This window comes from Danio rerio, chromosome 3 (genome assembly GCF_049306965.1).
Source record: "Danio rerio strain Tuebingen ecotype United States chromosome 3, GRCz12tu, whole genome shotgun sequence".
In the NCBI taxonomy this organism is placed as follows: domain Eukaryota; kingdom Metazoa; phylum Chordata; class Actinopteri; order Cypriniformes; family Danionidae; genus Danio; species Danio rerio.
Genome location: NC_133178.1, coordinates 26,447,377 through 26,471,813, shown reverse-complemented (window position 1 = coordinate 26,471,813; position 24,437 = coordinate 26,447,377). Strand labels below are relative to the sequence as shown.

General features: G+C 34.9%; 2 protein-coding genes across 2 annotated transcripts in view; one reads left to right on the top strand and one right to left on the bottom strand.

Annotated features, from left to right (window-relative positions):
- arhgdig (Rho GDP dissociation inhibitor (GDI) gamma) overlaps positions 1 to 15,861 on the bottom strand; it is a gene marked incomplete at its 5' end in the record, with an annotated part of 55,348 nt that extends 39,487 nt beyond the window's left edge. Inside the window, one exon of the mRNA NM_001423647.1 lies at positions 15,821 to 15,861. The remainder of the gene's footprint in view (positions 1 to 15,820) is intronic.
- Positions 15,862 to 21,079: 5,218 nt separating this feature from the next.
- LOC100534952 (uncharacterized) lies at positions 21,080 to 24,437 on the top strand. The gene is made up of 3 exons (XM_003198119.7): positions 21,080 to 22,210; positions 23,899 to 23,939; positions 24,069 to 24,437. Exons 1-3 carry the CDS (start codon positions 21,750 to 21,752, stop codon positions 24,143 to 24,145), a joined length of 579 nt encoding a protein of 192 aa, XP_003198167.5. The 5' UTR covers positions 21,080 to 21,749; the 3' UTR covers positions 24,146 to 24,437.

Below are 24,437 nucleotides of genomic sequence, written 5' to 3'. Positions count from 1 at the left end.
TCTGAATGAACCAAACTAATGCCTCAAGCACACTGGAATGTTTATCGCTCATGCTAACCGGCATCATTTTCTGACATGTTTTTTTAATATATTAAATACAAAAGTGATTTCCAGTGCCAATAAATTTAATTGGTTGGCCAGCTTTTAACATGGCATAAAAACAAACAAATTCATAAATTACACTTTTATCCCTGCTGTTTCCTGTGTTGCTGAGCACACTCAAATTATCAGCCTTTGTTTAGTTACAAGGTGTTAAACGTCTGTAATAAACACACAATAATAGTCCCAGTGTGAAAGATAGCCTTACATCGTTTAATAGTCTAAAGTTCATTCAAAATTATAATTCATGCCATTAATTACTCACCTATTTGAGTTTCTTTCTTCTGTTGAACACAAAAGAAGATTTAAAAAAAATGCTGGTTTCTGGCATCCATTGACTTCCTTTTTTCTACTATGGAAGTCGATGATTCCTGGCATTCTTCAAAATATCTTGTGTGTTCAACAATCATAAAGGTTTAAAACCACGTGAGGGAGAATTTTGCACTTTATGTTGGTGCACTAACCTCTGGGCTATCGCGGAGACACAATTCATAACATTTTAATTACAAAAACCTCAGCCCAGATGACACCTTGTGAAAGAAAGTAGTGCTAAAAAAGCTGCACGTTCACTGTACATGTTGTCAAAAATCACGCCTTTCAGGTGAAGTCTGCATACTGTGCTGAATACAAAATCTGCAGCATTCACACTAAATGCATCACCTAATATACACCAACAAATAATTCCAGCTTGAAATGTTAAAAAAGGACCATAGGAACACAGACTGTTTAATGTATGATGGTATGTAGTGCCATAAGGGCATTTTGCTTTCAAATGAAAGATAAATTGTGTTTCAACTGCTCTGCAACCCTCACTTCCTCCACTTTCTCAAATGTGCTGTTCTGTGTTAATCAAACTGAAAGCAGTGTCGAGCTTGATTTATATCAGTAAACCCTGATCCTCTGAAGTCAGAAACTAACACAAAAAAAAACAGTGGGCCGGAAATCTGCACAATTCTTGAATTGCATATGCTTTAACAGACTTTGCAGACTTTTTTTCAATAAAAATACATGAATAATTTTATACTTTTCCTCACTAAATAAAGAAATTAAACATGTATTTAATTTTACCTAATTTTCTTATGCTTTCAATAATCAATAATTTGATTCAATAATAAACCATTTAACGAAAGACCACAGGGAGATCTTAACGCTTCTTTTTAGCTGACAACTAATTTATAAACAATAATCACACTATGAATATGTGAAAATTATTAAGTCAAAAACAGCTAAATATAAACACAAAACTAGGTTCAACAAGTCTAAATGATTCAATTTAATCTAACAGAACTTCAGTAATACAGTGAAATGTACTTACATACATTTAAAAATATATCAACGGTGGTGCAGAGGGTAGTAAAATTGCCTCACAGCAAGAAGGTCGCTGGTTCGAGCCTTGGCTGTGTCAGTTAGCCTTTCTGTGTGGAGATTGCATGTTCTCACCATGCTCGTGTGGGTTTTCTCTGGTTTCCCCCACAAGTCCAAAGACATGTGCCATAGGTCAATGCTTCTCAACCATGTTTCTGCACATTCTCCGTTAACCAAACACACCTGATTCTGATCATCAGCTCATTAGCAGAGACTAAAAGGCCTATAAAGGGTGAGACAAAGGAGACATCTAAAACTTGTAGTGTTTGTGGTCCTCCAGGAACGTGGTTGAGAAACACTGCTATAGGTAAATTGAAAAAACTAAATTGGCCTTAGTGTATGTGTGTGAATGTGAGTGTGCACGGGTGTTTCTCAGTAGTAGGTTGCAGCTGGAAGGGCATCCGCTATGTAAAATATATGCTGGATAAGATGGCGGTTCATTCCGCTGTGGCGACCCCTGGTGAATAAAGGGACTAAGCCGAAGGAAAATTAATTTATGAATGAATATTTTAAAAAATGAGTTCAGGAATAAAGGGCATATTACATTTTCAGCATTGCTAATCAGACAGCTGTAATGTGAGAAACCAAAGCTGAACACCTGACTGCATGTAGGACAGTGCAATGCTGCATGTCATCCTCCTTATTTATATTGCTTTTTTCTACAAGGTGCACAAACTTGTCAGCTTTTTGAAATCTCAGTTATTCCTACATGCAATCTAATTGATTTACTCTTTTAAACATGTGTCAGGTCTCTGACGCGCAGCCATCCATCACAGCGCAGCAGCAGCTGAGGCTCATTGAGTCGTGATGCAGCTCTGCTGGGCGACAGGGGGTCTTAGCTTGTCAGCACCAGCAATTCGGCAGAGATAGAAGTAAGAAACCCCTGTACCTGTCAGTCCGGTTAGTTTTGTGGGTCTTCTCATATCATTGACTCCACTGGAATCACACTGCCTAGAACTGCTCTGGCTTTGTTCACACACTCATTCAGCTCAATTCATGTTTATTCTATAGAGCTTTTACAATGTACTGTAGATTGTGTCAAAGCAGCTTATCATAGAAGTTTGAGTAAATTGAAATTGAAACTGTGTCAGTCCATTCGCAGTTGAGTATACTCTGTCTGCGAGAGTAAGGTTTAAGTGTACAGGTTTCTACTCTTCTTACAACAAATACCAATATTTCCTAGAAATCCAATAGTACAAATTTCCAACTTCATAAAATACTTACATTTTGTCATGATATTGGGATGAGATTAGATGGTTAAAGCAGCATTAGCAACTGTTGGTAAATGTTGCAACTAAGGTTTTGCGATAGCATGATAGTACATCGGTTCTGTTAACGTGCAAGCAGAAAATTAATATTCGAAAAATATTGCACAAAATAAGTCTATTGTAAAGCAATCAGAACAAGCCAATAATTAAATTATGAAAGCTAAAAATTACTTATGATTAAATATGATATAGTTTAGTTTTTTAAAGACAACCTATAAGTGAATTATCTATCTATCTATCTATCTATCTATCTATCTATCTATCTATCTATCTATCTATCTATCTATCTATCTATCTATCTATCTATCTATCTATCTATCTATCTATCTATCTATCTATCTATCTATCTATCTATCTATCTATCTGGGCTTAATTTGTGCCGGATTCGGATCTGGCACCTCTGAAATCTGATATGGCACCTCATTTTACTGATCCTCCTCCTCAACCACCCTCCTCCCCCATCCGCTGTTCACTTAAACTTTCTACCGCGACTCCCAAACCCTCTTCACTTTTGTCTGCGACAACACCCCCAAGCCCCCCGCTTCACTTTTGTGCGCGACAACTCTACATCCTCGTTAAACATGCTGGATCCGTTACCCCGATCTGTTACAGGAACTCGATTCACAATTTAAGCACTTTCTTTCTTTCTTTCTTTCTTTCTTTCTTTCTTTCTTTCTTTCTTTCTTTCTTTCTTTCTTTCTTTCTTTCTTTCTTTCTTTCTTTCCTTCTTTCTTTTCATCCATCCATCTATGTGTCTATCCACACATCCACAATCTTAATTAGTGGCATGTACAGTATGTGGTGTTGATAAAAGGGAGTCCGCAAGTAATATTTCATTAGCAAAAATGAGAATTCTTTGGAATATCAGCGTGTGATTGCATATAAGATGCTGATTTTATAGGTATAACAGTTCAAAAAACAATGTGTTTTTGAGTATTGAGAGTAGGGCTGGGCTGATAAACGATATTATATTGAATCGCGATTTATTTATGTCAATAACAATGATAAGATCTGGACTTTTTTACTCTATATTGATCTAAGAGCCAATCACACAGCAAATATGTGCAACAATGAGAATCTAAAAGTGTGTTGATATTAAAGATATACAAAATTCTGGCAACCGACAAATTAATTGGCTGAAAATGTTATGCCATTTAATGGACCCTCTATTTTTTATGGCTTCCGCCATTGTTTGGGTACTTTTTAAAATCTTTTTTAAGTCTTTACAACTTAGATCGAAATATATCGTCATCATTCAACATGGAAAATATTTAACAAGATTGCAGTTTTGCCATATCGCCCAGCCTTACTTGAGAGGGTCACATTTTAGTTTTATTGCCTGTTCCTGCAATAAAAATGGTCCCAAACAAAGCAGAAGTCTTGTACATCTTCTTCATTCCAAACAATTGTGTGCTGCATCTTCAGATTAGAAACTGTTTACACCTGTTATTAAGTAACAGACAGCAAAACGGTGGGATACCACAGCTTGACTGCCTCACTTTAGTTTTTTTTTTTTTGGGGAGGATTTTGAAAACGTAGATTTGAAGAACAGCACATGCCACAATTTGTGACCAATGTAAAGCAAAAACTAAAGAGAAGAAGAAGAAGACTGACAACTTCAGCTTAAGGCTAGCGGAAATGGGATACAAATTATCTTTGCTTGTAGTGCATCAATTCATTTTGTCAGGAAAACCCAGACATTCATTCATTAATTTTCCTTCGGCTTAGTTTCTTTATTCATCAGGGGTCGCCACTGCGGAATGAACCACCAACTTATCCAGCATATGGTTTACACAGTGGATGCACTTTCAGCTGCAACCCAGTACTGGGAAACACCCATACACTCTCGCATTCACACACATACACTAAGGCCAAGTTAGTTGATTCGATTCACCTATAGAGCATGTCTTTGAACTATGGTGAAAACTGAAACATCTGGAGAAAACATATACCAACACGGGAAGAACATGCAAACTCCACACAGAAAGGCCAACTGACCAGCCGGGACTCAAACCACCGACCTTCTTACTGTGAGGCAACAGTGCTAACCACTGAGCCACCGTTTAACCCAAAAACCAGACAGTAAATAAAGACAATTTGGCTGATTCATAAGTCATCAATAAGGGATTTGTGGAGCTGCACATCGATGGATTTGCTCTTCAGTGTTTGAACTTTCAGCAGTGAAAATTAACACCACACTGAACTGAACTAAACCGAACTTAAACTCTGAAAACTGGACTGACCCAGTTTCAATTTACTAGAACTTCTAAGTTACTGCTTTGACACAATCTACATTGTAAAAGCGCTATAGAAATACACATAAAGTGAATTGAATTTAATTAATAGTAGTGATTTAGGATGAATGAGTAAATGATTCAGTGATCCATTCATAGACAGTCACTTGCTTTGTTTCTTTTCACATTAATCAGCTGTTTTTAACAGATCAAAACAAAGAGAAAACTGGAGGTGGAAAAGCTAAACTCCATCAACAATGTGCACTTGCTGAAGCAAAATCAGACTCAGCCAAATATTGTTGATTTATTATAATCAACCAACCCACCTAAAAAGAGATAAAATAAAAAAAGAGATTTATTTTGTAAAATGTGGACACGCCTAGAAGCAACTTTAACATCCATCTGCAAAAAGAAGCCACTACAAATATTTCATTACATTACAATGTGTTTCACCAGTAGCACAAACGTTTAGATGGTGCTCTAAGACTTAATTTCCCTTTAAATGTAAGGTGATCTAAAGTGATTAGTCACTGACTTAAAACATCTGCAAAACTGAACACCTGCAGGCAAATAAATAAAAATAAAATCACACACTTCCATTGGGTTGTGCATCACCTGAACAACTGCCACTGAGACAAATAGGAGTCCAAATGGAAAAGCCAAATACTGTAGAGGAATCTTAAGAAGCAAATGCAACGTCAACGTAACCAACATACTCTTCACTTCACCCATTAAAGACAGGTGCTCATTTGGCAAACACCATTACTTGCGAGGTCTCAAAGTGAAATGGAGACACTAAGAGAGTGGAAGACACAGATGAAGAGGTAAAGTGGGAGTGAGAAGCACTAGATTGATGTCAGTGAGCAGAAGCTCTGCAGACTAAAGCCCTGAATCAACAACATCTGTGGCGTGTAATTACAAGCAACATGATGATCGCACACACAAAGCAACGTTGTGAGAGCAACAACCAATCGATCAGTGCATATTGATCAATCCACCTTCGCTTGTTTTAACTGCGTCGCATGCCAACTATAAAAATGCCTACATCCACTAAATGAATAGAAGACTTTATATCTGTTTGACACGTAAATGTGTTTTTAGATATAGTGTTTAACATAATTAAGCACATCCCATTTTGAAAATGAATATTTTTATCCATTTCTTAGTGAATTTGGGTAATTTATATTGGTGCATTTGAACAAAACAGATATATCTCTTAAAATAATGTTTTAGCCACCAAACCGATTTAGAAATTGGAAAAAAAACAACAACAATTAAATTCATGCAAAATATTGCAAAAAAGAAATTACAAACTAAAAAAATTCAACTTAATTTTTATAGATTTTTTGTTTCTTTTGATTTTTGCTATTTTTGAATATGCTATTTAATATTTTTCCCTTACATATACTTTTGAGCTACTAATTTTTGAACCATTATTGTAAGTTATTTTGTTAGATAAGCTCCAGATTTGGCTTTAGTACCGACTAATCTAATGCATATGCACAAATATAATATTGTAAAGCTTCCTATAGAAAATATGAATTTAAATGAGAGATTTATGGGGGGGGGGGGGTGCTTATATATGCTGAGCATTTTATACTATAACTTATGAATAACACTTAAACACTAAGCGTTAAACACTTAATCTGATCATCTGAGGTAGGTCTTTTGGGAGTTTGAACAGAAATTAAGTATGTTTAAATGTATAAATCGTAATTGACTTACAATTAAGGGAAGTATAAGCGAGACAAAACACTAGAAGAAAGACAGCATGGCATTCATATCCATGGAATTCATACACAATTTGGGCTCACAATTTTCAACTTTTCAACACTCATCTCACACACAATAGAAAACAGATGCATCCTCACCTCTGTAGCAAACTGTCAACCAGAGCAGTTCAAGAAACTGTCCGCCAAATTCACAAACATCCAAGCCCAACATTATGAGTAAGCTCTTTTCCACAAAATCCCACTTTAAAAAAATCAAGAAAGTACTCTTCTTGTGGAATCTCTGAAATTCATTCAATGTATATAAATTTCACAGCAGCATCATCTCTCCTACTGCCACAAAATAAAACAAGATACCGACTCACTGGGTGTGGGTTGGCTAAAGAGAGAGTGAGCGAGTGAGAGAGAGAGAGAGCGAACGTGAGAGATGGAGAAAGAAAGTAAGGGAGTGAACGAATGCACAAGCGATCTGTGCGTAATCCGCGCTGGAAGACCTGGCTGAAGTGTTGCCAATGAGGCAGTGATGTGGGAACGCTATTCCAGTCTGCAGACGCTATTGATTCCACCGGCATGAGAAGCAAACCCTCCGCCTCAGTTCAACACGCCTCCCAACCCCATCACTCATTAGGCAGGAGACTGCGATGATCTCATCCTCTTCCTCACACACACACACACACACACACAGTACCCTTTCCCCTCCGCTCCCTTTATTCCCTCTTCTTCACAGTTCGGCTCTCTAGAGACACTTATTATTCTTACCATCCCCCCCATTTTATATCAACTATGATATTGTTTCCCCTTTTATCTGCCCTCATGCTGTCTCTCCATTGCTCTCTTTTTCAGGGGATTCATGCTGGGCGTTTTTTTCCCTTCTTTTTGTCCTTCTCTCTGGTGGAAGATGACTTTCTATCAGTTTGCTGTTTCCAATACAGCGCTCTGTCATCTCTCTCAGGGGTCATGAAGCTGTCAGAGAGACCTGTCTGGGGTTATGTTGGGTGTGCCTCTGCATTTCACACGGCCTTGATGCGATTCCCACTGGTGGCGTCTTGCTGAGGGGGCTACTGCATTGCTGAATCCGTTTTCAAGAGGCTTGTGAAGGACATCGGTTTATTTGTGCATGTCTGGTGCGAGGTTATTGGTGCAAACAGCACTTGATCTGATGTGTGAATTAACTGGACACACACTGGATTGCATCGTACTTAGTATAATGAAGCAATAAACTACAAGCTCCATTTGTTGCAGTGATTTTTCCATTTGCAAAGGATGATGCCAAATGAAATAGACTTAACTGTTGTAAAAGAATTGCAAAAATCTTTCGGATTTATTAGTATTAAAGGTGCAATTGTCTTCGGAAACATTTTTGTTATGCTGGTTGAGAGTCTCTTCACACCCTGATAGCAATCATTAAATTAAGTGGTCAAAATGTATGTGTATTTTAAAGTCGCAATGAAACCCAAATCTGCTCTTCCTATTTTCATTTGTGCTTATTATAAACAATGTAACTGTGGACTTCCTTATTTTGTCGATAAATTTGCCCTCATAATCTTTAATCACATATCAGTATTATACCTATTAGCATACAATCATACCTATTGTCCTCGAAATGACTTTTCTTAGTTTCTGGTCACATGGAATGTCTTTAGGGCGGGGCTATCAGGCCACGTCTCGTTTCTGCTCTGCCTTCAATCAATTGTCAACGGTCTTTCATTTTGTTAGCAACACCCATCTTTGAACAATCCAATCGGTTGCCAAAGGATAGAGGAAAAAGAACAATCTTAACTTTTGTTTAATTGTGACTTTAATATTATGTGGAAGCTGAAGGACAAAGAAAAGTTCGTCCAATCAAAATGTTCGGTCCGAACATTACAATGGGCTCTCCTACCTGTCCGTCAAAATATAGAACTACATACCTCTGTGTGCCTTATACAAAAGCGTGTCATCTGTGCACTTACAGATGTGGTTCAGACAAAGAATGGCTGGTAAAAAAAAAACAACTAACCTTCTTTTTAAAGCTTGGAATTGTAATTACAACTGTACTATAATGTTTTCTCTCTAGTGAATGTTTCGTGATGTATCCTCTTATTAAGTGTAACGTCATGCTAAGTGGCTTCCAGGTCCAAGCTCTCCATCAAACTGTAATTGGAGACTCAACAAATGGTAAAAATAGTTTACAAAGTGATGTAATACTTTCCAAAATCACAATCACAATACATATACAGTTGAAGTCAGAATTATTAGCCCCCGTTTATTTTTTCCCCCTAATTTCTGTTTAATGGAGAGATTTCTTCAACACATTTCTAATCATAATAGTTTTAATAACTCAATTCAAATAACTGATTTAATTCATCTTTGCAATAAAATTTGACTAGATATTTCTCAAAACACTCATATACAGCCTAAAGTGACAGTTAAAGGTTTAACTAGGTTAATTAGGTTAATTAGGCAGATTAGGTTAATTAGGCAAGTTATTGTATAACGATGGTTTGTTATGTAGACTATCAAAAAAAATATATAGCTTAAAGTGGCTAACAATTTTGACATTAAAATGTTTTTTTTTCTTTTCTTTTTTTTAAAGCTGCTTTTATTTCAGCTAAAATAAAACAAATAAAACTTTCTCCAGAAGAAAAAATATTATCAGGCCTACTGTGAAAAGTTCCTTGCTCTAAACATCATTTAGGAAATATTTTAAAAAAGAAATTCAAAGACGGGGTAATAATTCTGACTTTAACTGTATATATATCCACGCCTAATATTCGATGGCCAGAAAGTAATTAATTTTGTTAATTTAAAAAAGTTAAAATATTGGTGTCTGTGATGCAGCAAGTCCTGAAACTGTTGTGTAAACCATGATTATAAATTAAATTTCCTTTAATGTGTAATATGACTAAAAAGTGGTAACTGAAACTAATATTTCTCAAATCAAATGAGTTAGTAACTTGGACCCGGAACCAGTATTCCATACGGCACCACTTAACATGCGGATGGTAGTGACATTGTCTAGTGCAAGTTCATGCTTTTAAGAGGCGTGGCTTTGGCTGCTTTGCAGGGTGCAAAGACTATAGAATACACAAGACATGTCACTCATGGTTTTGAATGGGGAAAAGTGTAATGGTCAATATGGTGAATGAAGCCTACTAGTACAGGAGCCAATTATTGATTGCATGTTTTATCAAAAAACGCACTGAAATCTTAGCAAATACTTGATTCAGAAATATATCTTTGTAAAGCTTAAAATCTCTCCTTTTAAATGAACCCACTACACCTGAAAACAAAACTATTTTGGTTTTGTAATCTGTATGAAAAGAATGCAAGGTACAGTCCGTCCGGTTAAACGCAGATCACATGACAGCAGCAACTACTCAGACGCCCACAAACTTGTAAACAAAGAGTCACTTTCATTTCTGGAGGAGATTCACTATTAAGACCAAGTCGTGAATTATTTCAGAAGACCAGTGTGATCTGACAAAGCATTATCCAGAGGATGATAATGAGGCCATAAATGAGGTTGGTGTTGTGATCTCATTCCTTTTGAGTGTGCATGCGCATTAGCTCGGGCAACCTGAAAATATGTTGAACTAGTTTGATTTGGTAGTTTAGAAATGAAACTTATGAGACAGTTGTTGTTTCATTTTTACTGATGACTCCAAATATGTATTGTAATCGTAAGCTTGGCAGACAGTTCTGTAGAATTAGATGTTTCCCCATTCAGACAGAATGCCTGAGCATACTGCCCGAGAGGCATTTCAAAGACGGCTGTTGAGTGAAATGACTTTAAGGGACTTTGACATGAGCTTTCAGTGCTATCAGGCTAATTTTAGCATTTTTCAAGATTGTGGCTTAACAGCTCAAACATGCTGCAGGCAAAAATCGAAGAATGAAGCAGTGTTACGCAACTTCGACAATAAAGTTAAATTGTTGAAGGAGTTCAGAAAAGTTTGCTTTGACAGTTAAACACCTTTACACTACTATTGGTTTGAGGTAAGGTTGTGATGGTTGATGCTGTAATATAATCTGAGGTCAGCCTTCTTTAAGATAGAATACTGCTTTGCTTTAGATTCTTCTGTTCAGTCCATCAAGAGTAGACGTCATATCTACTTGAAAGCAACACTAACACCAATTTTTCAAGTTGGATGTTGTATATCTACTCGATTTTAAACTGTCCACTGTATAAAGCACATACATAATGTAACATGACTTTATTTGACTGTAGTGCTAAACTGCCTAGAACAGTGGTTCTCAAACTGTGGTACGCAGGCTTCCTTCTAGTGGTACGTGGAGGAATGAAATATGTCATGTACATGCTACACACATTTCAAAGTTTACCAAAAATGATGTATATAATTTGCCATATATGACATATAACCTATACTTCTGAGGTAATCTGCTACAATTTTTTAACTGTGCAGAGTTGTAGCTGCTTTACTGGGCCTACTACGCTACTGTATTTCAATACTACTCATTTTGGTGGTACTTGGAGACAAATTTTTTCTGAGGTGGTACTTGATGAAAAAAGTTTGAGAAACACTGGCCTAGAACATTGAATATTTGTTGAATATTCATATTGTAATTGACATATTCATTAAAACACCACTTGGATGTATGCTATCCTAACCTGACTTCACCTGGATCAGCATCTATGTTGATAATGGAACGACGTTCCAATCAGCCAATCAGAATTAGGGGATATTTGTGACATTTAAAGTATGCTAAGTTTAGGCTTATTGTTAGGTTTTTGCACTTTTACATGAGTGTTATCAAACTAATATTCCCCTCTGATTTTTTGGGAATAATTTACAGTTATGGTTGGGTTTAAGGGAAGTGAATGGGTATGGATTACATTTTTTAAATAAAAATGATGCTCCAGAATCAACATAGATGTTAATCCAGGATTGCATCATACTTGGCAAATCCTTGACATGCATGTTTGCTAATGGTATATCACTGAATGTGGTTGTACTATTAACCAGTCAGGTACTATTTGGTAGTTTGGTCATTTATTTCACTAATATGGTAACCGTTATATTTTCTGGTGTGAATAAAGGTTGTGCAGAGCTTTATGTCATGTCATGTACTTTTCTGTAACATTTTATACAACGCAAATTGTGTCAAAACAGATTTACAGAAAAAAAAAGAAAAAACTAAATCAGGTAGTAAGTTTCACTGGTGTTGAATGGGTTCAGTTTATAAGCCAGATTCAGTTTTGTGTTAGTTTGGAAACCAAAGGTAACAGTGGCAAGGAACCAAAACTCCACCAACTGAGGGAAATGGAGAACAAACCTTGGGAGAAACCGGGCTCAGTCAGTGCACCAGTTCTCCTCTGGTCAAACGAATGAAGAGGCAGAGCTGTTGTCCAGTTTTTGTCTGCATTTAAAAAGGATTTGAATGTAGCTCATACAAAATAAAAGCCAACATGTGCTTATAAGGTTCATAATCACAGGACATTACATCAGAGGTTTGTTTATTCTTGTGCAGAGCCAACTAAAACTATGCAGATTGAAATCATGAATTGTTTTCACATGTAAAAAAAGAAAAGATGAATGATAGATCATTATGCTCACCCAAAAATTTAAATTTAGTTATTAAATACTCATGGGCAGCATGGTGGTGCAGTGGGTAGCACTGTTGCCTCACAGCAAGAAGGTCACCGGTTCGAACCCTACTTGGGTCAGTTGGCATTTCTGTGTGCAGTTTGCATGTTCTGCCAGTATTGGCGTGGGTTTTCTCTGGGTGCTCCGGTTTCCACCACAAGTCCTAAGACATGCGCTATAGGTGAATTGGGTAAGCTGAATTGTCCGTAGTGTATGTGCGTATGTCCTGGTCATTCTAGTTGGGGGTTAAATGTTGGGCTAACGACCCACCTCATAAAAATTAAATGTTACGAAACACCAACATAGTGCGGATGATTATCAACTTCAACATAAATGGCCCTGGGAGAAAGTAAGTATTAACTACTCATGCTCATGTTGTCCCAATCCCTTAAGACCTTCACATTTACTATGGTCAATACAACGTTTACATGTTGCAATTTTGACTCAAATGGTAAATACATTGTACTGCCCATAGTAAATTATGGAAGTTTTTCCAAACAAAATACAAATTCAAATGCCTGAAAGATTAAATAATAAATCATACTCTCAAAACAACTACCCAAATGATAAATCAAATGCTCAAACTATCAATCAAATCCTCAAATCCACTCTGCAGACGATGAATCAAATCCTCAATTTTCGACATTGTAAACAATAAATCAAATCCTTAAGCTGACATCACAAATGATGAATCAAACTCTCAAACTGACTTCACAAATGGTGAATCAAATCCTCAAACTGACATCGCAAGCGATACTTCTTATTTGCATTTGATTTTTCATTTCTGATTTCAGTTTGAGGACTTGATTCATTATTTGTTGAGTTGGTTTGAGGATTTGATTCACCATTTGCAGAGTCGGTTTGAGGGCTTGATCCATTATTTGCGGAGTCGGTTTGAGGATTTGATTCATCATTTGTAAATGTCAGTCAGTTTGAGGATTTGGTTTATTATTTGCAATGTTGATTTGATGATTTGATTTATAGTTAAGGCATTTGATTTATTATTTGGGTAGTTGTTTTGAAAGTTTGATTAATTATTTGATCTTTCAGAAATTTTAATTTTGTTACTAAAAAAATCCATAGTAAATACACACCCTGATGACCTTATAAGGAGAAGGCATTGGAGAACAAAGACGTTTTTACAGATCGTTTTGCTGCACAAATGTGTTCTTGGAGCTTCGCATGACTTTAGTTGAACCACTGAAGTCAATTGTCTTTTGGTTTCTTTTCTGGTCTTTGAACATGGCAGGACCATTGCTGTATATGGAGGATGAGAGAGCTTTCTGATTTCATCTAAAATACCTTAATTTCAGTTCTGAAGATAAACGAAGGTCTCAAGGGAATGCAACGAGGCAAGGGTGAGTAATTAATAACTGAATTTTCATAATTGGGTGTTATTTAACTATCCCTTTAAATCTCTTTGAACTCTCCATTTAAACTGATTGCTGCCAAGAGAAAACATCTCAAATATTACAGAGGTCTCATTTGTGGTCAATCTTTCCAGCTGTGTTGGCTTCACACAGCGGTCAGCAAGCCTATCTGGGATTAACAACTGACAGTTCTTCAAGTCAAGCAGCTCTGAACAGGGATTTGACACATTACATAACAGATCTATCAAACTCCTGCAAGATAAAAGCACAAGTCGGCTGGTATCTGATTCTGAGCAGCCTGTGATTTCCATTGACTGCCACTGTCAAGGCATCAAAAAAACTCTTCAGGGGGCTGCTTCACCATACTAGGAGAACACAAACCCTCCTACACGCACACTTTTGACAGATAAAAAGATGTCTTACTTATGATCTGCATGACTGGAAACTGTTGCACAAACAGGAAGTGACATGAGCAGGCGTTTCAGCTCAACCACAGTTCTCAGCTATATGGAACTAATCACTTTTGGTGGAAATGGGCTCACAAACTGTTCTCAAATAGGGTCATTAATGTAAACAAAAATAAATTAAAGCACATAGTTTGCTTAGTGTGACCTGCAAATCAGAAAAAGCCTCTTTCAGCAGCTCTGTTCCACTACCTCAGGAAGTTCAGCGCAAGCCGAAGTTTGAACAACAAATACCTCAAGAAGGAAGTGAAAGGCCTGTCTTGATCAATGCACAAAGATCTTGTTTATCAAGGTCTGCCAGTTAATATACACAGCTTCCCCATTACAGATCTGTCAGATACTGGTGATGTTTTTTTTACTGGTTCTCTAGCGACTAGCATTGAGGTTCTGCTTAAACATTTGTTTATTTGTGTGTGGGGGAATCTGAGTACAAAAAAGTAGAAAAAAAAAATACCAACCAAGTTCTTGTCTCTCCAAAAGTCATTTTCATGCTAGCTTTCATTGGCTATTTATCAGCTTGGTGATGCACCATGACGTATGTCATCTACTGCACTCATCAATATGAGACTAAAAGGCATAGCAAGAATTTTCCAATCATTTTACAGCCCTCTAAACCATGTCTATGCAAAATGAGCTTTCAGGAGAGAAATAAAAGCATGTCATATACAAATTCTCCTGAGGCTGCAATAAAATAGCAATAGACCTACTCGTGCTGATGAAAGCATACCAGTTTGGTCATAAAGACACTCAATATCTCATATACTGTATGGCGCAGGCTACTTTTTGGTATTTGTAAAAAGATTGATTGATTTTTCACTTTTTTTATATAAAGTAAGAATATTTTGAGACAAAATATTGAATTATTTTCATCCATTCACAAGTGAAAATAACCCATTATCAAATACACAAACACCAGCATAAAAATTTTAAAGCAAAAAAATAAAAAATAAAGCAAATTTAAAAGCAAAAAGTAAATATTAATCACGCATTGGTGCTGTGATTAGTTTATTAATAGTTTGATTGAGAGTGGTCAATAGCCACATTCAGTGCTTCAATATTTCTGAATAACCATAAGCAAGCAAATAAAAAAATTAACTAGACATTATATTTTACGTCATAATTCCAATCTTACCCATATCAAACATTTTTGTCTCAAACACTAGCATTTACAACACATGTGCTAAGGTGTCTGTGGGTTAGAGGACACATGAGCTAGTCAGAACAGGATTTCAGTTTTGTCTTTTCGTTAAAAGAGGATGTGGTTGCGCACAACCTTACCAAAAAAGTACATTACTCGTTTGAGGATGAGGCTAAGACTGTATACCATCTTGCTGGCATCAAGATAATGTACCAAATTATCATCAAAGCATAATATACCACATTTTCCTCTAAAAATAAAGTATATTTGTATAGATTTAACTGTGTAAATATAGAAATCCTGACAATAAATCAAAGAGCAGTTTAAATCTGTGGGTGCCTTCAAACAATTTAGCTCACACTTTAGAACGTCGTTCAGAAAGTGAAAATAAAAATCAGAGGCTATATTGTGTACAGCATACTAAAAATATATATAATAACAATACTAAAGCTTAATTTACTTTAATAAAATCAATGCATTATATCGTTGTTTGCATTCTTTTATCACTTCTTTAGCGAAACAAACAGCTTGCAAAGTTAGTAAAGTATTGAAGAAAAGTCTTACCGTCTCGTCTCGTCTCGTCTTGCAGAGCAGTAGATGCGGATGTTCAAGAGTGATCACTTCTTGTGTATACCAGGAAATAGAGTTTACCAATCACGTCTCAACACACAGCTGCAAATAGAAACAGCAGCCAAGTGTACTTAAAATTGTTTTACAGTTTCGTAAATATCGCCTTTTATGTTTGTAGCTACTTGCAACCAGACGCCTTACAAAAATCGGCAACATTGTGTAAAACTTCAATCACTACAGGACAAGCATGAGTGAGTGTGACAGGAATCTGTTATGTGCTGCAAAGCAAACAATCTGCTGTGCGAATCACACTTTGATCTAAGATATGCTATGTCTAGTCATGATTATGAACACAATGTAGGTTTCAGGCTTATTAAAAACAGTCTCTAAGTGCTTTCTGAACATTCCAGTGCATCAGAAGATAAACCACAGCATGTGCTTCTAAACATGCTTTGTGTTCGTACTCAACTGCTGAAATATGACGGAATCGTTGCCTCAACATGTCTGTGAATTCCGCAACCTGCTTGTCGACGTCACTTATGTCTAATGTTGAACAGTGCCTGCTACAAAAAGACAATTTTATAAATGCATACTTACCTCAGCATAAGCTTAAAACAAACATATATATATATATATATATATATATATATATATATATATATATATATATATATATATATATATATATATATATATATGTATTACAATGGTAAGTTTAAAGTTGCAAATTGCCTGCTAATTAGCTTCAATATTATAAAATCTGTAGATTTGTGAGGCGTGTTCAACGTGGATTTAAAAGATTGAGCATTAAGGTTGAGTTCTTCAGTAAAACAAAGTTGTTATTTTTAGAGAACTCGCTTTGAGAGTGAAAAACATACAGGAAAAAAACAAATATTATTCCTCCTATGATACTTGTGTGTCTCATGACAAGAATAATGATAGGTTTAAAGTTAAATTATGTTATTTGATGCCATTTGTGAACATTAAGATAAAGCCAGTACATGTATGACGCCTGTATTTGAAGCTTTTAATATAACCATGCTTTAAAGGGGTAGTTCACCTCAAAAAATATATTTGCTGTTAATTTACTCATCTTTAGGCTATCCAAGACTATGGTGAGATTTTTATCTTTAGTAGGTCTAAAACTTTTAAATTTACATTAAAGTAGATTTTAATCAAAAATTGATGTAAATACATATGACTTTGAGAGTTGAAAGCAATACAGACAAAACCAAATAAAGATTAATGGCTCCAGATGACACTTTAGCTAGGTTTATTACCCTGTGATAATGCACATTTTGAAATATTGCATTAGAAATGAAAGGTTTAAAAAAAAAGAAGAAAAATCTCTTAATTTGCAAACAAAAAAAAGGTTTTCAATTGAGGTACTTTTAGACTTGTGTGAAAAAGATTTAATCCATATAATGGGAGATACAAATGCATTTGCCAAAAAAAATCCACCACATAAAACACCACCCCAAAACATACACCAACATGACTAATCATTCATTCATTCATTCATTCATTCATTCATTCATTCATTCATTCATTCATTCATTTTCGTTTTGGCTTAGTCCCTTTATTAATCCGGGGAAGGGGTGGTAGTTGCCACAGCATAATGAACCACACTTTATCCAGCATATGTTTTACACAGCGGATGCCTTTCCTGCAACCCATAACTGGGAAACACCCATACACTCTCATTTACACTCATACACTAAAGACACTTTTAGCATACCCAATTCACCTATTGGCCTTATTCTACAATGCGGAAGTGCGCTCGTTTTTGTGACTGTTTTCGAACTTCTGATTCAGCTGCCTATGGGAGAAAGGAATAATACATGGCAGAAAACAGTCAAACTACTTGCTCTACAAACAAGTGTTTGCATACAGACATACGCTCATACGCGAAGAATAAGGTGAATAGCGCATGTTTTGCACTTGTGGGAGAAACCAGAGCACCCAGAGGAAACCCATGCGAACACTGGGAAATGCCAACACAAACTTAACACAGAAATGCCAACAGACCCAGCCAAGGCTCGAACCAGCGACCTTTTTGCTGTGAGGCGACAACACTACCCACTGCGCCACCATGCCATCAGATATCTCCATTTTGCTTGCCTTGTTTACTATTGGTTACTAGGTTACCAATACCACAGTCGACTGCTTGATTAGAAATGCCTCTAAGTATCCTTTAAAAGATTCACTTCACTTTAGGATGGTCAAATAAACTGTCCTATCACATAATAATGCAAATGTTGAAGATCTGTGAAAAGTATCTGACCGAGATTGTTTTTCATCATTTGGTTCAAATAACTCATATACAGTTCAAAATTTATTTTTGGTAATGAATATATTTTAGTCCCAAATCGATAACCACACAAGTCAATAGACAGATTTCTTTGTTTGCACAGGCAGATCCTGGTACTGCTGGAGTTGTGTTACAGTAGAAGAGGGATAAAGCGAGTTCAAGAATGCTGAAGTGTAGTTTAGCCCCAAGCTACAGCTTCTATCACTTTGCAAGATTTCCTCCAGAAAAAAATGTGTCACACCAGCCGGTATCAGTCTTCTTGATTCCGTGACCCTTTCCCCTTACACAAACCTTTCACAATCCTCCACATATTGGTTAAAAAAGTCCTAGCGATATTGTAGCTGCGTAATTTTACCAAATCGAACATTAAATATATTTTCTACAATTATAAAACCAAAATTTCAGTCAGGTTAAAAAGGCCTATTTAGTTTGAGTTGAGGTTTTTACTAAAGGGATTTTGGGAGTCTCTCTTGAATATTTTTTTTCTAATAAACAAATGTATAAACATTCATTAATTCATTCATTTTCCTTCATCTTAGTACCTTTATTTATCAGGGGGCACTACACCGAAATTAACCTCCAATACATCCAGCATTTGTTTTACACAGTGAATGCCCTTCCAGCCGTAGCCCAGTACTGGAAAACATCCATACACCCATAAATATCTCAATATAATGAATCCTTTTCCAGAGATGGGTTGTGACTGGAAGGGCATCCGCTGCATAAAAATGGAACAATGGATAAGTTGGCGGTTCATTCCGTTGTGGCGACTCCGGATTAATAAAGGGACTAAGCCAAAAAGAAAATGAATGAATGAATAATAAATCCTGACGTTTGGTGTATGTAAATGCAGCTGAAGTGGAGATTTATGATGAGGTGCAGGAGAAAAACTCATTGTGATAATACAACTTTAAAATATGATGAATAAAATGATCAAACGCATAAAAACCCAAGTGCTTGAAAAGACTTGTTTAGCCTGCAGTGTCCCAGAATAATATAGAATTAATCTTTTACTAGTGTCAGTTTGGCCTGGTTCATAAACTTTTATTAAGAATCATACCACCCTCTTCTGTTTAAAAATTGAATTACACTTTCCCTGTTGGATTGGCTTAATGTCTACTCTTGTGTTATTTTATCGTTGTTTATTGACACCTTTATTTATATGTGTACATAAATGCTACTAAAATTGATACGAATACCTACTATATTAAATCCTTTTTTATGCCTTAACCTATATAAAATGAGATTTAATCCACCATTAAAAAATGCTGAATCACTTCATCTAATCAAGAATGACTGCATAAGACAATGGTGTATTTTTATTTATTTTTTTATTTACTTGCTGGCCTCGATTTTCTCATCTTTCTTTCTGGAGCCTGTAGAGCTCTGACACTCATTTTCCAGATCTACATCTGCGTGACATGATCTTCCTAATGCTGCTCACCGTCTCTATGTCAGGGATTTAACTAAGTTCATTAGTGTGTGGCAGAGTTCATGCCACAATGAACGTCAGTTACTCTGTTCCAGATGAAGTGCAGATGATGCTGCTGTCTTTCCTCTTTAATGCCCATATGTTGTTTTATGTACCATATATAGACAGTATGTTATTTTATGCTAGGTGAGTTTATATCAGTAAGCTAATTGAATGGATGAATGAATGAAGAGTAGATGGATCAATTAAATAAAAAATTATAAAATATTAATAATTTTAAAAGTTAAAAATGCATTGATGAATTATATAAAATTATATAAATTACTATATGACAACTCAACTATTTGGAAGTCTAAAAAAGTTACTTATTTTAGTCTATAAATGATAGATATTGACTGATGAACAATTAATTGTATTATTTATAAGGTAATAAATATATAATAACCATTTATTCATTTTCTTTTCAGCTTAGTTCCTTTTTTAACCTGGGGTCGCCACAGTGTAATGTACCACCAACTTATCCAGCTTCTGTTTTACATTGCGGATGCCCTTCCAGCCACAACCCAACCCTGGGAAACACCCATATATATATATATATATATATATATATATATATATATATATATATATATATATATATATATATAAAATATATATATATATATATATATATTTATATATATATATATATATATATTTATATATATATATATATATATTTATATATATATATATATATATATATTTATATATATATATATATATATATATATATATATATATATATATATATATATATATATATATTTATATATATATATATATATATATATATATATATTTATATATATATATATATATATATATATATATATATATATATTTATATATATATATATATATATATATATATTTATATATATATATATATATATATATATATATATATTTATATATATATATATATATATATATATATATATATATATTTATATATATATATATATATATATATATATATATATATATATATATTTATATATATATATATATATATATATATATATATATATATATATATTTATATATATATATATATATATATATATATATATATATATATATATATATATTTATATATATATATATATATATATATATATATATATATATTTATATATATATATATATATATATATATATATATATATATATATATTTATATATATTTATATATATATATATATATATATATATATATATATATATATATATATTTTTATATATATATATATATATATATATATATATATATATATATATATATATATATATATATATATATATTTATTTATATATATATATATATATATATATATATATATATATATATATATATATATATATATATATATATATATATATATATATATGGTAATTTGGTGATTTCATTCATTCATTCATTTTCTTGTCGGCTTATTCCCTTTATTAATACGGGGTCGCCACAGCGGAATCAACCGCCAATTTATCCAGCACGTTTTTATGCAGCGGATGCCCTTCCAGCCACAACTCAACCCTGGGAAACACCCATACATACATATATATATATATGGTAATTTGGTGATTTCAGATTTCATTTTATCATACAACAGGCATCCTTCATCTTCTTATCAGTTCCATACAGTCTCAACAGTAATTACATATAACGATTTTGCATCTTCTTGGACACCTTTAATGCTTCCACATTGAACATGTTTGATGTATTTGTTAAGATCAGTGTCACTGCGATTGATACGTGATTTGATTGGCTGGGAATCACAACTGATTATTATACTTTGGGGGTTTAAGCCCCCAAAGCCACCCTGGGGGCCAACATTAGTGACCAAATGTTTGGCCATAGCAGCCATGCATATTAACCCTGTGGAGCTCCCGACAAACTGTTTTGATAGAAGCGGGAGAGTTTCACAGAGGGGTGCACATTTAATGCTGCAGTGAGTTGGGCAGCTGTGGTTTTATGTTTTTGGATACAAAATGTACCCTTACAAAACTAAAAATGTACTCTAGTAAAAGTACATGTATACTTTTTACTACTAAGAATTGTAAAATTTGGGAGAAAAACTATTTAATTACAGTAATTTGAATATTTTTAATTTGCAACTTTACCTCTGCTTTTGCCATGAATGAAACATATGTGCTGTCTAATCCATGCCAGACTCTCCTGGTGTACTGTAGAACATGAGCTGACCATTCAGAAAGATTTATCAATGAAGGCCAGTTTGTGTCTTGATGGTAATCCTTGCCCTTTGCCGGACTTCACCTGTAACAGCCTGCTGCTACGACACTGCGCCAATCTGTCAGGTTTTATTGTTGACACATTGACGCAAGCACAGGCCAGCCGGGGTGTATTTAAACCGCTGTCCTCGACTCCAAAGAGAGAGAAGCGACCTGCAACTCTAGAACTCACAAGAACAAACAGAACAGAGACAAAGAGCAAGATGAACTCAAGAAACTGCAACAGTCTCAACAACTCACAGGTACGCGCCAGAGCAGGAACAACTACACCCAGAAGCGGACCTCCAGAGTTCAAACAGGGGATGATAAGACAATTCAAAAGCAAAACACCCAAGAAAGGAGTCAAAGGGTAAGCAGGCAGCATTGAAATCTGCTTTGAAAAATTATTTAAAATGAGGTGTTAATAGTAAAAGAATATGAAAATCATTTTAGTTCCCAATGAACCTTCCAGTCAACAATTAATGTAAGAAACATGACCTAAGGAAACATTTTTGAAACTTTGTTAAATTTTAGTTACATTGTATCTACATTCCAACTATTTCTCATTAGATTATAAGAAGACTGTTAGGTTGGGGTTAGTGTAAATTGACGTACCTGTTTTTTTTAGTCAAATGTCTGTTTAGCAGCAGTATCAACAGATATTAAGCAGACAGTCTACTAAAACTCAAATGGACCGTCAAAATACAGTGTTACCAACACCAATTTGACCTTAAATTTACAGCAAACTACTGGCTGATAGTTGCATTACTTTCACAGTAAGGTACTGTATGTAAATTCACTGTAAATTACTATGAGGTACTTCATAATAACAATAATTCTGTTAATATTTCTAAATATCAAAAATGTGCCTATACTAGCATAAAAGTTAATGTGTATTAATTTCTATGTTGAATAAAATATTAATAGTGTTTGAACTCCCATAACTACCGTGCAAAATGTAAAGCCATTTACAATAATTTGCTGTAATCATGATGCCTGCCTTAACTTCAGAATAAAATTCTGAATATGTAAAATTTAACAGTTAAATCCTGTAATGTGACACTAATGCAATTTACTGTGAAAAATTACCGTAATGTTGTAAAATTTGAAAAAAATAAAATAAAATACCTCTTCAACCTTTTTTTTTTTTAACCTTTTCAAAAGATACATATTTGTACCCCAAAAGTCCACACTGGTACTTCAAAGGTGCGTATTAGTGCCCAGATGTACCTATAAGTACCTTTGAGATACTACTATGGACTCTTCGGGTATAAATATGTACCTTTTGTTAACGTACTGCCCCAGTGACAGCTAATGTATCGTAATTTCTGAGGGTGTACAGAGACCATCTAATGGATGATTCCATGTAGAACTTTTAAAGCATTGGCAAAATACTAGTTGTTTATTGGCATCAATGCTTTCATAAGGAATCTTAAACATCCAGCATAGATGCAAATAAAGACCCTTTTTTTAAGATGACAGTTGGCATTGATTCCTTGCTTCCATGAAGAACTTAAATATCCAAAGAACAATATGGGCCAATAAAGACCCTTTATTTTTAAGGGAGAGGTTGCAATCTATGGTGCCAAGACAAACTGCTTGGCATCATCTACACTCTCGAAAATAAAGGTATGAGATCTGTCACTGGACTGTCATTTGTACCTAAAGTGTTCATATTAATACCTCAAGGGTGCATATAAGTATCTATATGTATGTATCTTTTGAAAAGGTTCCACCCCAGTGACAGCTCTTGTACCTTTATTTCTGAGAGTGTAGTGTAGCTTGGTACAGATAACACATTTTGAATCTGTGTTTGCTGGCTTATGAGATTTCAGAGAATTGATTTACTGGCATCTAGTTCAAGTTGGTGTCATTTGGTGTAGTGTGAACATGCCCCTTTAGATGATTCAAATGTTCTTCACATTAAAAAAAAAAAAATGCGTGTTTGCTGGAAAGTATCTTTGGGGAGCCAAAAATGTATCTTCATTGGCATTGCTGCAAAAAACCCATTGCAATTTATAAGGAAATAAACATCCTCCATTTTTCTTCTCTCATTAGGTCTGGAGATGAGATCCCAGGAATGGATGGTCTTGGCACTGGTGAGTACAACTCATGGCACACAGTTTTTCTAGTGATCGAATTACTGCTAATCTCATTACTCTTGCGAACTGCTTTTCCTCATTGTCTGGCTCATCGGCATGCTTTATCTGCCAACGTCTTTCAAACAGACACCACCGTGGTCTGTCCGTGGGAAGCCTTTAGCCATCTGGAGCTGAATCAACTCGCCCAGTATGGGATTATTTGAGAAGCAGGAGCTGGAGATGGAGTGTGATCAGGACTTGTTTAGTGGACTATAGTTCCAACTCTATATCCCAGATGAGGGATGCTGCGAATGGACACTTGCACTACTGCCTTTATAATCTGCTGTAAATAGAGGAGCTTTATCTCTCTTTTTAGCAGGATACTGTGAGTGGGGAGGCCTTATTAGCTGTGCTATGATTGAATTTTGCTGTTAGCAAGATTAGTTTGGTGTTTTACTTAAGATATATCTTAATCTGGAATGTTTATTTGTTCAAAATAAAAAAAAATTGCTGCAT